Raw genomic sequence first — 18,123 nt, 5'->3', positions numbered from 1 at the left:
TAGATTACATTGTATAGTGGAAAATGCAACTTTTTAAGTGTGCGGGACAGTGTATCTTTGTAGCCACTGTAGATTTCATATTCCCAAAGGTTTAAGCATTGTGGAATAATTTCAGCATCCAAATTATAAAGATTATTACCAGACTTTGGATTTGCATTGTGATCAAAATAGTTTTTATTAAAAGTGATATTATAGAACTGTGAATAGGCCATTCTATGGCTAGAAGAAGTCTATTATTACTAAATCAAATTTTAAGAAATAGGTAGATTTCAGGAGCAATTTTTCAGTTTATTAATAAATGATTTTAGAAAGGCACAAAAAGAAATCTCATGAACTATTGTTCTTTTAAAGGAATTGTAAATTGCAAAGTGACTTAGTGTATGACATAACTAGCTTCAAATTATAACAAGATTAGTTCCTTGGCTTATTTTTAAAGCCAACCTAAAATTAAATTAAATATCATTTAATGACATTAGCTATTGAGATTTTTCAATGCTTTTAAAATGAACAGTAAAGTTTTCTAAAGTGACCATGACATGTTTAAGTAAATATTTTCCCAAAGCTTCACTGTATACTTTTACATGAGAGGATATGAGTAAACACAGGTCTATTGCAGTGTTGCAGGAAGCAATTTAATGTTTCCTCTGATTTTGGAAAACCTTTAAAAATACACAAAATCTACTGTCCTTGGCCACAAACTTTTTTCAAGTTTTCAAAGCTTGGAAAACCAGTGCTGATAGCTGTTCATCAATGGGCTCAGAAATGTCAGGGGTTTTGGACCACTCATTGAATTTTTTTCTCATTTACCCTTTGCCCCATTGGCTGCCAGATTACATTACAACTGAGCTGTAACAGAGTTACATATCTAGATCTAAACATCTTTTTCCATAAACATACAAGTTTCTGTTAGAATATGGAGATTTTTTTAAAATAAAAGTAAGCAATTACTTAGTATAAAGAGCTTTAAGCTTGACCTAGTAGAGCAATCAGCAAGTTTATTGAATCCTGAAAACCAGCTCAACATGCTGTTCTAGGCAGGTAGTCATCTTTCCTCCCTAAAGAGTTCTGCTGGCAGCAGTCAAAACCAAAGTGGGAATTTAATAAAAATGAAAATTGTGGTAGCAAAATATACTTACAAGGTTAATTTTGATCTATCACAAAAATTTTGGTAGGTTATAGTGGTTTCTATATAACCACAGTACTGATTTAGAAAATCCCCAGAGAAACAGCTAAACATTGATATATAACTTGCATTGCCTGCATAGGAAACCCAGAATCCCAGGGTATGTCTTCAGATACTAGAATCTGAATACATAACACTGGTGAAAATTACATGCACTCCTTATTGAGAAACTGTGTGACAATGAGTGTGTCGGGGTTAGGGGGAGACGGAACAGATGGGATGTGGGGAGAATGATGATGATGGAAGGCAAAAATAGGTGAGGGAGAATGATGATCCAGAAGCTCTAGACACTTGGACAACTCATGCACAACTTTTTGAAGTGCAGAAAAAAGCTAACACAAATGCACTATTTATCTTTAGAGTCTATGGTCTATCATTTTCAATGCTGGTTGGCAAGGGATGAGAAAGTGAACTCAGTTCTGTAGGGCCACTCAAAAAACTTGGGTACTCATACCACTGGATTCTCATACCTGTGAATGTCTCCATTTGTGGCATTTGATGGCAACTGGATGAGGGAGACCGGGTAGAATGTTTTCCAACTGCTGGAAGATTAATTCCTGCACATCTTCTTCACTATGTTCCAAGAACTTCATTCCAAATGGGACAGTGGTGTGAATTACCAGGGAAGGGCCAATTTCTGATGACTCTATTGTATAAGAGGAACATAATTTTATCTTAAAGGGGTGAATATGAAAGCATCCCCAACATAATCTACAGTTTGAAGAAGATCATAATCTTTATGCAATAGAGAACACTCAGATTCTAATATTGAAGCATAGTGAGGTTATTTCAGAAATTAAAAATCAGCATTAGGGCTGGGAGTTTGGCCTAATGGTAGAGTGCTTGCCTAGCATACACGAAGACCCAGGTTCGATTCCTAGGTACCACATAAATAGAAAAAAGCCGGAAGTGGTGCTGAGGCTCAAGCGATAGAGCTCTAGCCTTGAGAAAGTCCAAGGACAGTGCTCAGGCCCTGAGCTCAAGCCCAGGACTGGCAAAAAAAAAATTAGCATTAGCATTTCTATGCAATAGAGAAATCTATCTGTCACATAAATCCAAGGATGAAGAATTTGTGTATATATCATGGGGTTATTATATATTAGTGAAACTTATAACTAAGATAGTACAATTATGACCAATGGTAATTGAAACTAATAATAAACTAATCATAATTGGGGAAAGAGGATGTTTTAGAGAACAAATTGCCACATATTGCCAAAGGATTGGAAGGAAGGATAACAAGAATACTTAATAGGTACTGATAATGATACAGTTATATTTACTGGTATTTTAATTTTTTCTGATCCACTAGAGTGAAGGTTCTTCAGGGCAGGGCCTATTGTTATATAAATTCCACACACACACACACACACCCACACACATATATATTTTTGTCAGCTGTGGGGCTTGAACTCTGGGCCTGGGGGTTGTCCCTGAGCTCTTCACCTCACAGCTACCAACCTACCACTTGAGCCACAGTGCCATTTCTAGTTTTCTGGTGGTTAATTGGAGGTAACAGTTTCATGGACTTGAGTGCCTGGGCTGGCTTTGGACTGCAATCCTCAGATCTCAGCCTCCTGAGTAGCTAGGATTATAGGCTTGAGCAACCCCAACCAGCTAAATTCCATATTTTTAAATTCAAGAAATACCGTGGTATTCAATAAATATGTTTTCATTTTATTTTTGAACAGATTGCAAAATACTTTGCTGAAATTATACATACACTAGACCAAATATTTTTAGCATCTTCAGATACAAATCCAAGTTTTTTTAACCAGAATTATCCCCATATTTTTCTCCTTCATTAATGGTGATACTAGGGTTTGAACTCAGAGAACCCAGACTTATAAATTTCATAATACAAAGGGACAGGGCTCCTAAAACGTCATGAGTCTTTTTTTATTGTAATCAATAGAGGGGTTACAGTTAATATTTGCCAGATAGGAGTATTACTTCACACACATTGATACTCTTTCTCACGTTTTTGTCCCCATTTCCCTGCCTCCACCCCCTCCCCTCATCTTGTTTTCCTCCTTCCTCCTCCCACTTCAAACAAGTGAACAAACATATATACAATAGACCAGATTACAAGGTAAGATACTGTAACAATACGAGAATAACCAAAGGACAACAAAAGAGATGAGAAATAACATAGTACATAAAGAACAACATTCACTCATTATATAGCTCTTATTTCCATATCCTGGAGGTCCTTTCATTTAGCCTTATCCTATATGGCCTATGTATATAGGTTTTTAGCTATTGTAATCCCTGCTAGGAGAGTCCAAGTTTTGTACTAATTATTACAAATGAGGGAAACCATAGAGCCTATTTTCCTTTGGGTCTGGTTTCATTCACTTAATATGTTTTTTCCCAAGTCTTTCCATTTCCTTACAAATGGGGCAATGTCGTTCTTTCTGATGGCAGCATAGAATTCCATTGTGTATAAATACCACATCTTGTTCGGGACAAGGTAGCCAAGTAGTTCAGGTGATAGACTGCCATGAGTCTTTATTAAACAATCAGTATTTCCAAATAATTTTACATGTATGAGGTCAGAAATATGAATTCAGAACAAGTGCAGTAAATAGTTTGTGAGTCAGCTTGTCTGTCCACTGTTCACCTCACTGTAGGGGAAGCATTGTTAGAAGAAAAATGAATGGGCCATCATACTGAATGTTAACCTGTCAGTGGGGACCTTTGCTAGTTACCACTCATAGGGCAGGGTGCAGTGAGTGTGAGGGTGAGTGTGAAATATCAAGTTCTTTCAGGTAATTCTACCATGCAAGAAACTCACTGCAGATTTCCTCCATGAGTATTATTTACGGCATCAGTTAGTAAACTTGGGAGAGAATGGCAATGGCAACCCTTTCTCTTCTCAGAGACAGAGAAGGTGGTCATCATTCTGAATCCCAGAGCTGGTGCTCCCTAAGATATCTACACAGACTTTACCACAGGGGCATGAATGCCAGCTGTGTGCAAAGAATCAAGAGGTTGCTCTGGCCCTGCCATTTGTTCTGGGGAAGAACCCATAAAGTCATTAAGACCAAAGATGGCTACATGCCAAGTTCCTTCCACAAGCATTATTAGTCATAGACTCCTAGAAGAGCAATAAAACACTGACATTTAAGACCTAAAGTGAAACCTGGCTCTTATATAACAATCAGAGAACAACCTGGTTACTTGTTCTTGGAACAAGACAACTTTTTTTTTTTTTAGAATTTAAATTACAATTTGAATAGTTACAACCTAAAACAATCACTTTAAGGGAAAGTGCTCACAACCCCCAAATTAAAGGGTATTTTTAGTGCTCAAATCCCAAATTACTAAGTCACCCAGAGTTTAATCATGACCAAGATTTGGAAATGGAGAAGTACAAACCCCACAAATATATCAATAGGACACACGGAACAAATTTAGTAGAATCATTATTCCTTAGTCACCGAAAAGCTAATAATTCTGTCCTTTCTTTTCCTCCCTCTCTCCTTCTCTCTTTGCTTTATTTAGTTTAACTGGTATAGCATTTTGCTTTCGGCATTTCAAACTGCTTGTACATTTAAGCATCCATGTTAAATTTAAACTCAAAAATAAATCACTGTCAGATCTCTGGGATTAAAAAATGTGATTTTGCCAGTGTAGCTTAGCTTCTCTTGACGTGTTTGAGAAGTCAACTCTTAATTTGAATGCAGGTTTGTTTGCTGGTAATTCTTTTTTTTTTAAATATAGAGTTGGTTTTATGATTTCCTTTTTGCCTGCAATATTTGTATTTTTTCTTATGTTTATCCTTCTTTGACCTCACTGAGTTTCTGGAATCTAAAGTCTCAACTTTGACATTCAACACAAAAAGTGTTTAGTTTCTAAATCTCTCCATATCTCCTTTTCTCATTCTATTTTCTTTTCATAGAAATCTTCCAAAATCAGTTAGATATCCTCATCCTGTCAGCATATACTTGATTTCCTTTCATATTTTCCATCACAGCCTCATGCTAAATTCTACATTATTCCTGATTTATCCTTTGGCTCACCATTCTCTCTCTTTACATTCATGCTTATTCTATTACTTTGCCTTTTGCACTTTAAAATGAAATTTTGTTTATTTTTTATTTGTATAAGTCCTATTTGGTTTTTTAAAATCTGCACAATCAATGTTGATAATCTTTGTCCTTAATAATTCTCCTTTCTTGAAATATATTTAATATTTCTTGAAATGTATTTGATATGGTTATTTTATATTGTATGCTAGATAATTCTAATATCTGAAGACTTTAGAAGGATTTGGAATATCCTTTACATGTTTATGTATATATATACATGTTTATGTGTAGGTACATGTATATAATTCTACATGTTCATGTGTACACATACAGGTACACATATGTAAGCATGTTTGTACATACATATATGAATTATATATGTACACACAGATGTATATTTTTCCCTAGTGAGGTATGCTTTGTTATCTAGGAATTTTATCTGGAAAATTCTTTGAGTCCTGAGTTTCCAGTTCTCCTTTAGAGATTTGTTTTTGTCTCTTCTAGATCCCTTTGGGCAGATTACCCATGACCACTTTAACAAGATTTATACAGTCTGATGGCAGAATGAATTCTGGCACCAAATCTGCCTAGGGCTAGATTTGTGGTTTGGCATCTCAGAGAAAACATTTTCTTTCTTTTTTCTTGTTTCTTTCTCCTCTACTGAAAGACAAGTGAGCATCCCATTGTCTTCTGCTGGTACAGAGTATATTTCAAGATACAGAAAAGCTCTTAGAAGCTATGAAACTGCACAAACCCCGCCACAAGCTTTTAAATCATAAAAGAAGGAAAATATTTTTTCTACAAAATAAAATTCATCAAAATGGAATCAACCAAAATTCATATAAACCCAAATGATAACTAATATATTAAAACATAGTCAAATCGCCCCATTTGTTAGGAAATGGAAAGACTTAGAAAAAATCATATTAAGTGAAGTAAGCCAGACTCAAAGGAACTTAGGCTCAATGGTTTCCCTCATTCGTCATAATCAGCAGAAACCTTGGGCTCTACTAGCAGAGATCTGCAATAGAGCAAAATCTTGATACATAAGGCCATATAGTATGAAGCTAATTGAAAGGACCTCCAGGATATTGAAACAAAAGCCATATAACGAATGATTGTTGTCCTTAATGTACTATGTTGTCTCTCATCTCCTTTACTGTCCCGTGGTTATCTCATATTGTTATAGTATCTCACTTTGTTATCTGATATATTGAATTTATTTGTATTTGGTTATTTGAAATTTGATAGGGAAGGGGGAAAAACCAAGACGGGTGGGGGGGGAGGTTAATGGGTACCAAGACATGTGAAAGGGTATCAATGTATGTGAAATAATACACCTTCTATCTGGCAAATATCATGTAACCCTTTTACTAATTACAATAAAAAAACATAGTCAATACTTTAATTAAAGAGAAAAAATAAAAACAAAAACCTTCAGGATCTGGTTATTTTGGTCATGATTTCTTTTAGATTGGTATAAGGCTGACTAGAGGCACAACATCACATTTATAGAAATAAATACATATGTGAAAAAATAGACCATACATCCATATGATTATAGAGAAAAGTTATGATGTTCACAAACTGTATTTATTTTAAAACTTCATCAGTAACCATCAGATTTTCCACTAATTTATCATATTATAATAATCTCAATTAAATAAAATGATTTGATCTCAATTTAAAATATTTGAAAGGCATCCATTACCATTTAATATCAACATATGAGAAAAAATTGAGCAGAAAAAGTAACTTCCTCAAAATGAGACAGAATATCTTTATTACACTGATTATTTGTATTTATTTATTTATATTTTGCCAGTTGTGGGGCTTGAACTCAGGGCCTGAGTGCTGTCCTTGGACTTTTCTCAGGGCTAGAGCTCTACCAATTGAGTCACAGAACCACTTCCAGCTTTTTTCTATGTATGTGGTACCGAGGAATTGAACCCAGGTCTTTGTGCATGCTAGGCAAGCGCTCTACCACTGGGCCAAACTCCCAGCCTTTTATCCTTCTTTACAAGAAAAACTAGGAACGCTTTATGACAGCAGTAGTGTTTAACATTGCTCAGGAAAGTGTCATAAATGAAAACAGAAAAACGGCTATAATTCTAAGGATGACGGGAAAGTGATTGAATTGGAAAAAACAATGAATTCCATAAATATTTTTTTTAAATCAAATTAAGACTTTTTTCAGATAGTACTTGAGTTTGAATTCAGAGCTTCATTCTTGCTAGGTAGGCACTCTGCTTCAAAGTCATGCTTTCAAAAGCCCTCTTTTTATGCTGGTTATTTTAAAGTTTAAGGTCTTCCTTTCTTCCCTGGGTGTGCTTCTGGACTATGATCCACCTATTTTAGTTTCACATAGTGTCATTCTTGATAGGCATGAGCCATGACATCCAGTGTTCTTTCATTGAGATGGAGTCTTTCAGATTTTTCTTTCTAGGCTGGTTAGGAAGTCCGGTCTCCATACTCAGCCTTCCACTTAGCTCAGAGTAATGATTGAGAAAGGATCTTGTGAACTTTGGAGTCCAAGCTGGTCTCAAATTACAATCCTATCATTCTGTTTCTCATGTACCTGGACTTACAAGTAGGAACCACTAGCACCTCGCAAAACATTTGAACATTAAATGGCTAGCCACAACCATGTACATGTATGTAATATACATATATGCATATGTATCAATTGAGTTTTTGTAAATTATATAAACATATATGTACATACATTAAGACAATTAACTAAGTCTCTATAATTACTTGAAATTTTACAAATGTTCCTGAAGGACAAGTATGACAATAGGAAGATTTGAATAATTTTTGAGAAAGGATATGATTTGAGGCTTGCTTTGTCCCATATTTAAATAAATTATACAAGCTAAAAACAGAGGCTCAAATCTTCCTATTATCATACTTGTCCAAAGAGTGCAAGAGCGAGGACTCAATAACTGCATACCCAAAGCTATGGACATGGTAATGGAAATATAAACATAACTATATGGACATAAAAACCTATGACTCTATAGACATAATGTTTTATTTCATAAATTAATATGTTTCTATGACATACAAACCCTTAGCCTAATTTTGATTAAGTTCTAAATACTAAGTCCCAGTGATTATAAATAGAGATTCCCTCCTTGAACACTTGTTTGTTAAATATGATGTAAAAATCAACATTAATAAATTCTCTAATAAAAAATAATTATGTAGCAAAAAAAATAGAGGCTCACATCTATAGTCCTAGATACTTGAAAAGTGGAGATCAGGGGGATTGTATAACAAGAAGCAAGACTGGTGTGGTAATATGCACCTGTGACCACAGCTACTCAGGTAACATTAGGTACAAATACTGTGGTCTGAGGCCAGAAGGTCCAGTATTTAAGTCATAGAGCACCTATCTAGCAAGTGATAGATCCTAGTACTGTCAAAAAAAAGGTATATATTGCAACTGCAGAAATTTAAAGAACGTGGTGCTAGTTTACAGTAATAGGCTGTCAATAACAATAGTTACCACTGAAAAATTCTAACCCATATTAATTATTTAACATAGGATAACAATAACTTAAAGTAATAGGAAAAGAATGTATTTTTATATTGTGTTGAAAATCAGATGGAAAAAATTACCTCAGACATTCTTTCCACTTTTAAGCCAAATTTCTCACCATTGTTGCATTCATACTTCTGTGTTCTCTCTCTCTCTCTCCCTCTCTCTCTCTCTCTCTCTCTCTCTCTCTCTCTCTCTCTCTCTCTCTCTCTCTCTCTCTCTCTCTCTCCCTCCCTCCCTCCCTCCCTCCCTCCCTCCCTCCCTCTTTCCCTCCCTCCCCCCCATGCCCCCCCCCTCTCTCTTGTTGTTTTTTAGGTCCAAGACAAGGAATTGAACTTCGTACCAGTCACTTTGACTCACTGGCCAGTGCTCTACCAACTGAGCCTGACTCCAACTTCTGCTTTCCTATTTCCATAATTGTGGGGGCGATGTACACTATAAGTTACACAGTATTTATGTCCCCATCTCTGTTCTCCTACTTACAAGTTCAACTGCAGAGGACATGCTTATTCACATGCAAATACAGCTGATAAATTTTGTTGGTATTCAGTATTTATTAATACTGAAAAGATTGGGTTAATCAAAGGCTAGTTCTATATCTGACTGGGAAGTGGAGAACTAAAGAAACTGAATGAGTGACTGAGATAGTTGCAGACTAACAACAAAAGAAATGTGTGGGAGCAGGTGCTGTGAGCTCATTTCTGCAGTCATGGCTACTCAGGAGGTTGAGATTGAGGATTGTGGTTCTAAGTTTTTCCAGGAAGGAAAAAAGTCTGTGGGACTATTTTTTTTGGTCCATCAGTCCTGGGGCTTGAACTCTGGGCCTAGGCCCTGTCCCTAAGCTCTTCAGCTCAAGGCTAGCATGCTCTACCATTTGGGCCACAGCACTACTTCTGGTTTTCTGGTGATTAACTGGAGATGAGTGTCACAGACTTTTGTGCCCCCCAGGCTGGCTTAGAACCACGATCCTCAGATCTCAGCCTCTTGCATAGCTAGGATTACAGGCATGCACTACTGGCCTAGCTCTGTAAGACTCTTTATTAATTTAATTTTTTTATTGTTGGGGTAACATATAGAGGGGTTACAGTTACATTCACCAATTAGTAGGTGCATTACTTCTCACACATTGTTACCCCTTCTCATGTTTGTGTCTCCATTTCCCTCACCTTCTCTCCCAATCATCTTGTTTTCCCCCTTCCCTTTCCTGTTTCAAATAAACAAATAAACGTATGTACAATATACCAGGTAACAATGTCAGATACAGTAACAATATGAGATTAACCAAAGGGCAAAAAAAGAGAAGAGCAATAACATAGTACATTAAGAACAACAATCACACAAGATAAAGCTCTTGTTTCCATATCCTAGAGATCCTTTCATTTAGTGTGAGACTCTTTATCTCCAATTAAACAGGAAAAAAGCCAGAAGTGGAGTTGTAGCTCAAGTGGTAAAAGCACTATCCTTCAGCAAAAAGCTCAGGGACAAGGTCCAGGCATCAAGTTCAAGATCCTGGATTGGCACAAAGAAACAACAACAAACAGCAACAAAAAAAAGAAGGTATGGGAATGCCTTTTAGAATACTGATATCAGATGGCCATGAGTGTGCTCAGTGCAGTATGTGTATGGCGTATGTGGTGTCATCACACACACACAACTGAGACATTTCAAGACTTTATATCTTAGTAGAGAGGACAAAACACACACACAATAATTACCAAGCTATTAACCACTAAGTAACAGCACTGATGAGGTGTGCAAATGAAGTTCAGTAAACACATATGGGTAAAGAGACGAATTGGACAGAAAGCTGAGGATCACACCTTTGAGCCAGTGGAGGCCGGTGGTAAATTTCCCTCTCTTCACTCTTGTGTGGAACTGACTCTTTTCTTCTTGTCTTCCAGCCACCTGAGCTCTTTACAGTTTAGCTTTTATATGGCTCAGGGTCCAGGGCCAAATATCATGAAGAGTAAGCCAACCACATCAGTAAATTCAACACAAAATCTACATCTTTGATGATGTGGAAGGGAAAGGGAAACTGACAGAAAGATACATGCGCCTGATGTCTCACTCTCCTTCCTCCCCTTGCTAGCAGAGCCAAGCCAAACAAGTCTATAGCAGTCTGCCTTTGGCACCCCACCTCCTTGGCAGCCTGTGTGCTGTTCTATATCTACCGCAGGCTTCGCTCTAGGAGAGACCACCTTCAGCGTTTATTTGTTTTGTAGCAGGCTCAACCCTAGTTCTTATTATATAGGTTACAAAAGCCAAAATTGAGCCTCAGGAGCTCTAGTCACCACAAGCTCTGGGCAACATCATCACTCCAGCTTTATCTACTGCAGGCATGTCTTTAGTATTTATGTTCTTCGACACAACTTTATAGTCTTAGCTGAAGAGTTAAGTTCAGGAAATAAATAGTTCTAAAATGATAGCTTGGGCTAGGCATAGAGAAAAGATTAAAAAAAAAACTGTTGCCCCCTTTACTTATTTCACTTTTATCTTGTCATCTTTGAGAAGAAATAATTGTTTTATTTTCCTCCACAGTGCTTCTCTGGAGGTAGGGCTATATTAACAGCCCTTGCTTTAAATATCCAGTTAAAACAGTTGAATAATTTTGAACAAACAGCTTCCCCTGGGGAGACAAAGGTAAGACTACGTGAAGAAGTGATAAAAGAAGATAATTGGCCTGAAAAAGATCCAGAAAGAAGAATAAATGGGGAAATTGTGTTCTTGTCTGCAATCAGACACCAAAATTACCTGGCAAATTTCTCCTTTCAAGGTAAAATATCCATTAAAAGGGAAGAAATAATAAGTGTGAAATGGCACTTTCAAATGACAAGAAATATAATTCAAGTTGAAAATGACTCCCCCCGCCCTCCCGGCTTTTTTTGCAGATTATTTCTAACTCTTACTAGAAAGTGATGATGCATCATCTTGGACTTCTAGAAAATCCTAGTTGCTCTTGTCCCCCAAGAAGCAAGCTAGTTAGCAGAAAATTTCTGATTTTGGAATAGTCACTTGTTTCTTTTCCGTAGATTTTTTTTCCCCATAGCTAAGGACTGAACTCAGAGCCTTGCACTTTACAAGGGAAGAGCTCCTCCAACCTCAGTCACTGGTTTCTTACACATAACACCAAAAGCAAAAGTAAACTGGACTTAAAACCCAATCTTGGATGTACTAATTTTTAACTGTTGTTAGTTATACATGACTGTTCAGTGAACTGTGACTTGTAATTATTTATGTATTTCAGTACATGAATATAGTATTGATGGTTTGTCCAAAACTATTCTTTGGAATAGCAGAGCTGAAATTAAACCAAGATTTTCTGAAATAATGACATGTTTTCTCACCATACTGCAAAATGACTCATTTTATTTAACTTCAAAGAAGGATGGATGTTAGGACCTAAAACCCAGTGTGAACTCAAAGATTAGAAAACTCAGAGGAACATGTTTCTGTCATGTTGTTTCCATAGATTCCCATATTTAGTGTATACTAGTGGTTAGGAAAACGATGAGCTTTCCTGCTGACATCATCGCTGTTGACTGGGTCTTCATTTTAGTGACTTGTAGAAAGTTACATCTAGCTGGGTGCCATGGCTCACACTATGCAGGAGGCTGAGATCTGAGGACCAAGGTTCAAAACAAGCCTGGGAACAAAGGGACTTGAGACTCTTACCTCCAATTAACCCCTAGAAAATGGGAAATGGGGCTTGGCTCAAGGGTATGGTGGTAGCCTTGAGCTGAAGAGCTCAGGGACAGAGCCCAGACTGAGTCCAAGCCCCATGACCCCCCCCCCAAAAAAAAAAAACCAATTACATCTAAAGCAACTGTAAAAGTATGGGTTTTACTAATCCCTTTACTTTGTATGTTAAGAACCTGAGATCCAGAGGAGGAAATTTATCTCATGATTATTTGGTCATGCTTCCTAAAGAAAATGGTCAGATCTAATCTTGTATTATATGCTGAAGATATAAAGTAAGATGTAGGGCAAATGTAAGGAGTGGGGAGAGAGAAACAAAAAAGAAGCAACATAAACTGAAATGTGATAGGAATAGGCATATGCATATCAAACATGGTATTAGAGGTTTCACACAGTTAGAATACATTAGGGTACCAGTGACGTAAAACCCTATACAAGAAACCCTGCACTATGACTTAAGGAAGATGTAAGAAGGGTGCAGAATTTGTGGGCACTATTCCTAAAACTTCTAAGAGTAAAGTTCTGGATAATCTGAGTAGATTAAATCAATAGCATGAAAACTTTGCTTTTGTCCTTTTTTTTCATCTTCACCTGCAGCAGCACTGGCTGGATTCATTTACCATAGCAGCAAGTTTTATCAAGCATTCAGTACCAACCCTGAAATTGAGTCAATTGGCCTGGCTTTAGTTTTGCATTATGAACAAAACAGTGGGGTCAGGAGTAATGAATCTAACTCGAGTCTTTTCATCAATATTGAAAGGAGGAAAGGGGTGAGCCATTAAAATAAAATTCAGGTACTATTGCCCCAGATGATCCAGTGGGTGCTGGACAGATGATACTAGCCACACAGAGATGCTCTCACCTGACCCTCCTAACTAGCCTGGAAGTTATTCCTCTACCATGTCCTCTCTCTAAAGGATATCAGTTAGCTGGTAAAAGGCCTTCACCATTTGTGAACTGTCAGCTCCATCTCATGAAACTCAAATCCAGTCTGTTTGAGAAATAAGTATTATAATGAATTTGTACGAATAGAGACTGTAGTTTTCTTCCCCCTAAAATTGAAAGTACTCCCTCCTCCATAGTCTAAGTCCAGCTCTGCGTGCAATCTCCCCTCACCCCTAGATTCATTAGACATTGCCACTTATCGTCTTGTCTATTTGTTAATCTCATCTATTGAGGAGATTAGGCTCAATACCTCAATCTGACATCCATTCTACTCTTAGAATTTGCAGATGTCCCTGTAATCTGTAGGAAATTACCTCAGTGACCCAGCCCAAACCCTACTACGCCCTTCCTGACCCTTACCATTTATTCAGCATCCACAAATACTTTAGAAATAAACAACGTGTTTATTATTCAGGTAATTTGCACTGCTTCTAAATGTTATCTGCTTTCTCAGCTGGCTGGAGAAGGCAGAACACACTCTTCTGTGAACAGTTCTCTTGTTTACTGAAAGATTATTTTGTAAATTTGTATACATTTACTTTTACTGAAGTTACGAGAAAACATCTTTTGAAATTGGAAGTATGAATTTGAGAGATCTTTTATTTTCAATTCATTGAGTGGGGTTTTCATACTTGTTTATATTTAACTAAATGTCCATCAGAATGGTTATCTTATATAGAGTTGTTTAGAGGATGTCTGTGGTCTTGTTAAACATAAGATATCCAAACATATGTAGTCTTGGATAACAAGGATTACAAATATGTATGTATATTAGTTTTAAAACTTGCCTTCCTAGAAGCTTTTATTTAAAACAGCAAACGTATATATCCACTAATCTATTAGTAGCTGCAAGCTTAGAAAAAACAAGTCAAAAAACAAGAAGACAAGACGCTAACAGGTATGTTAGTTTTTTTTTTAAAGCTAGTCTTTCCAGATCATGAGGGAAAAGTTTCTTGGGTCACATATGGAACCAGAGCTATAATTGTTCAGCTGTGAGCATTCAGTGCTGTCAGATTACAGATGTGCCTTGGCTTTGTCCAGTGTTGCTGACCCCATCCTGTTTATTCAGTAGATGGGGGAAAGCTTGCTTTAGCTAACTGTTCTTGGCACCAAGAACATAACTGTTACTTGATGCATTCATCTATTCATCCAAGTTTTCAACATATAATCATAGTTTACTGTTTGCAGACTATGAAGTAGATATTATATATATATAATAACATTTCTAAATGTAAAGGAAAAACAAATCACGGAATAACATTCATCCTGGCTTGAGAGTACTGATGCCTTCAAATCACTTTTCAGTTACTAAAAAATCAGACCATCACTAAAGGATCGTTATGCAAACTTTTGGGTACTCCCAGTGCCAAGATTAACTTCAATCTGTATTGCCTGCCACTATATTTCACCTGTTTGTGCATGCATGCAAGTGTGTACATATGCATGCATGGGGTGTGTGTGTGTGTGTGTGTGTGTGTGTGTGTGCGCGTGTGTGTGTGTGTGTACACTGTGCTCAATCTTCTACCTCCAAGTCTCAACTTCCCAAGTAACTAGGATTACAGGCAAAATCTACTGGCACCCAGCTTGCTTTCTACTTTGTATCAGTCTGTTTTTCCTTGATGAATTATATCTAATGGGATAGATCTATACCACCATTAAGTAAAGAACATAAAATTTAGGACATATTTAGAAGCAGCTCAGGTTAGACAGCTTCTGAAATGAACAAAAATAGAAAACTCAAGTCTAAAGGGATAATGTGCCAGACTTCCACTTGTATTCTTTATTTATCAAAGAAGATAAGTTGTACCGTAAATTGGTGTATCAGATTCAGTCCCTCTGTATTAAAAGTTTGAAAATGTATTATATTCTTACTGCTTAAAACCAGTTTTAGGGAAAGTTTAAAGATGATTGTGAAGACTTTGTTAATTCACTATAAATGGTTGAAATTTTACCGTGATGCTATCTCAGCTTAATTAATTTACTAATTAACAAAATACAGTCAGTTGTTGTTAACAAGGTTGCAATTTATTCCTTCCCAAACAAAAGAACTTGAAGCACAGTGGGAAAATAAATCACAAAAAGAAATGTATTTTGAGAGACTGGATGTTGTCAGCCTTAAACTTAATTGGGTAGATTCTGATTGTACTAATTCTATTTGACTGAAATGCTCTCAGCTTAAGAAAAAATAAATAAATGATAAATAAGACGTGATACATTAATTCAGCTACCTTTTAATCTAGAAAAAAGGTAGACAACAATGTAGATAATTTTATAGGTGATAAATACTGGGATTTGGGGGAGTACCTTCTGGTTTACATCATTTTCTGAGATTTAGAGTTTTCATTAATGAAAGAATGCTTCCCCAGTTACTCCCACTGTATCAGATTTGCTCCTCAAACCCTAAATGTCTCATCTACATAGACTGAATATGAACAGTGGTCCTTAGGTGAGCAGCATTACCATTGGAACACAAGAACAGAAAGATCTCTGAAAGAGAGTGCAAGTTAGATTTGTATGTGGAAATGCCAGCTATAAGTTACTAGTGGAAAATGAAAAATATCATAAGATACATTAAATTTAACAGATGAGTGAAAATTACCTAGTGTTGGTTAGAGTTTGGAGAAATAAGAGCTCTGTTATACTGCTGGATGGTCCTTTTAGAAAGTTATTTGGCAATATCTAAAATCATTTTAAACGTGCTTACTCTGACACAACTTCATTTATAGGAAAATTCCTTCAGACGGCCTCACCTAAGTACAAGAAAGGGATAGGAATTATCTTATTCTGTTTGAGCTACTTGAACAAAAGGCCTTCAACTGGACAATTCATAAACAATTTTACTGCTCAGAACTAGAGACTGGCAAGTCTGAGATCGAGGTTCTTGCAGATACTATGTCTGGCAAGAGTTTGCTTTCAATGTCAAAGATGATGCCTTCTATCTGCATCCTGAATGGGTGGAAGATGGTAGCTACCTCCTTCATGTGTCTTCCAGTGACACTAATCCCTGTGCTCATGATCCACGCTCCTCTCAGAGGACCTCTTAAAACATCACACTGGGGATTAGATTCCAACGCATGAATTTTGTAGAGGTATGTTCAGACAGTAGCCGAATGTGTGTGTTCATTTCAGCAGTGTTTGTAATCTCAACAAACCGGGAAACAGATATTACATCTGTGTGTTCAGCTCTGAATGGGTGATTACATTGTTTCAAATACTTTTATCATCTTTAAGACCTGTACAAAGGGGTTACCATTCAAAAAATAAGATAAAATCTTGATTTAAACATTTAACCCATTTACTTGATTAAATAGGCAAAAAGTGGTTTAAAGGAACAATAGATTTAGTAAGGTTGTTTTTCACTTTCGTGAAGTAAATAGTGTAGAAAAATATCTCACTGGGTACCTGCCACACTCCTGATCATAACTTACAGGGAAGAATTAGGCTGCCAAGTCCGAAATAGAGAACAGTACTTTTAGTTTTCACTTCTTAACCTCTTAACTATATTTGAATAACTTTATTTTTTTATTTTGTCATTTAGGTAAAATTAGCTTTAAAACAATATTTTTTTTTACTATCTTTTAATCACATTACACATAATTCTATTGGAGATGCTGAGAAGTCCTATTTCATTTTGTTTAAAACATTCTTTAAAAAAACACATTAGAGTTGATTCAACTTTACTATTAAAATGATGTTATTCTTGCCCACATTTATTAAAGTATTAGGATGAAAAACGCTAGACCCCTTAGGGATTCTTAATACCTTGAAGGATACCTTAATACCTTAGTACCTTAAAGGATAGTGCCATGAACCACCTATAATGTGACTGATAACAAGAATTCCAGATCCTTCCACTTCCAGGATTCTTAGTGGTGGAGTTAGTGATTGCAGTAGGATACAAAAACCATAATAAAGGTATATACTGAGACTTCGCTGATCTCCTAATTGGAAAAGGGGTGGGGATGCAAGTACAGTTGAAAATAACACATTTGGTGACACAATCTTATCTTTAGGAAAAGGAAACCTAAAAGCCACTGCTTTCATAATACAAATGATAGAAAATAGAGGTACAGAGGAATGTGAATGAGGAGAGACATTTTATTCTCAGTGTATTATATGGTAGATGGTGGGACAAGAACTAAGTTTCTCTGAACAGTTTCCTTTCTTTCTTTTTTTTTCTGGCTCGGGGCCTTGGTACTGTCTCTGAGCTTCTTTTGCTGCACGACTTGAGCCATAACATTACTTCCAGCTTGTTCTGTGTATGTGGTACTGAGGAAGCGAACTTCATGCAAACTGGGAAAACACTCTACCACTAAGCCACACTCCCAGTCCCTCTGAGGGATTTTTCTTAAGATCTCCAGGATAAAGACTTGTTACTTTTATCAGAGAATGTATGTACTGTAGAGTTCAGCCTGATGTCATTGTTTTATTTAATTTCTTAAGCTGTAGTTTCCTCATCTGAAAAAGAAGAATACTAATTGCCTCAGAGGGTTGTTCTAAGTATTAAATGCAACAAAACACGTAAAGCATATTGATTGGCCCACAATGACTGGTTTAATAAGATTATGGGTGTGGAGTTAGAAAGGTTGAGCAGTCTTGTTCTAGATTTTAATTTCATTACTTTATACTTTTTAAGTCGACATAAATTGTACTAAATTGGTCTGTAGATACTTCCCTTTGTTTTTCTTTTTAATGTGGAAATAAGTTTTAAAAGAAGATAA

The 18,123-nt window shown here is 36.4% G+C and overlaps 1 protein-coding gene across 4 annotated transcripts in view; it reads right to left on the bottom strand.

The window, feature by feature from the left end:
- Rnls (renalase, FAD dependent amine oxidase) overlaps positions 1-18,123 on the bottom strand; it is a 310,493-nt gene that overhangs the window by 118,044 nt on the left and 174,326 nt on the right. For all 4 annotated transcript variants that reach the window (XR_016537827.1, XM_090346317.1, XM_090346318.1 and 1 more), the window contains exon 6: positions 1,654-1,829. Coding sequence is in view for 3 of the 4 variants with exons in the window: in XM_090346317.1 (XP_090202443.1) it covers positions 1,654-1,829 (176 nt within the window). In the remaining variant the exon portion in view is untranslated. The remainder of the gene's footprint in view (positions 1-1,653; positions 1,830-18,123) is intronic.

The sequence above is a fragment of the Megascapheus bottae genome, chromosome 15 (assembly GCF_031878675.1).
Source record: "Megascapheus bottae isolate mThoBot1 chromosome 15, mThoBot2.hap1, whole genome shotgun sequence".
Taxonomy (NCBI): Eukaryota; Metazoa; Chordata; class Mammalia; order Rodentia; family Geomyidae; genus Megascapheus; species Megascapheus bottae.
This window is presented reverse-complemented; position numbering and strand designations above follow the sequence as displayed.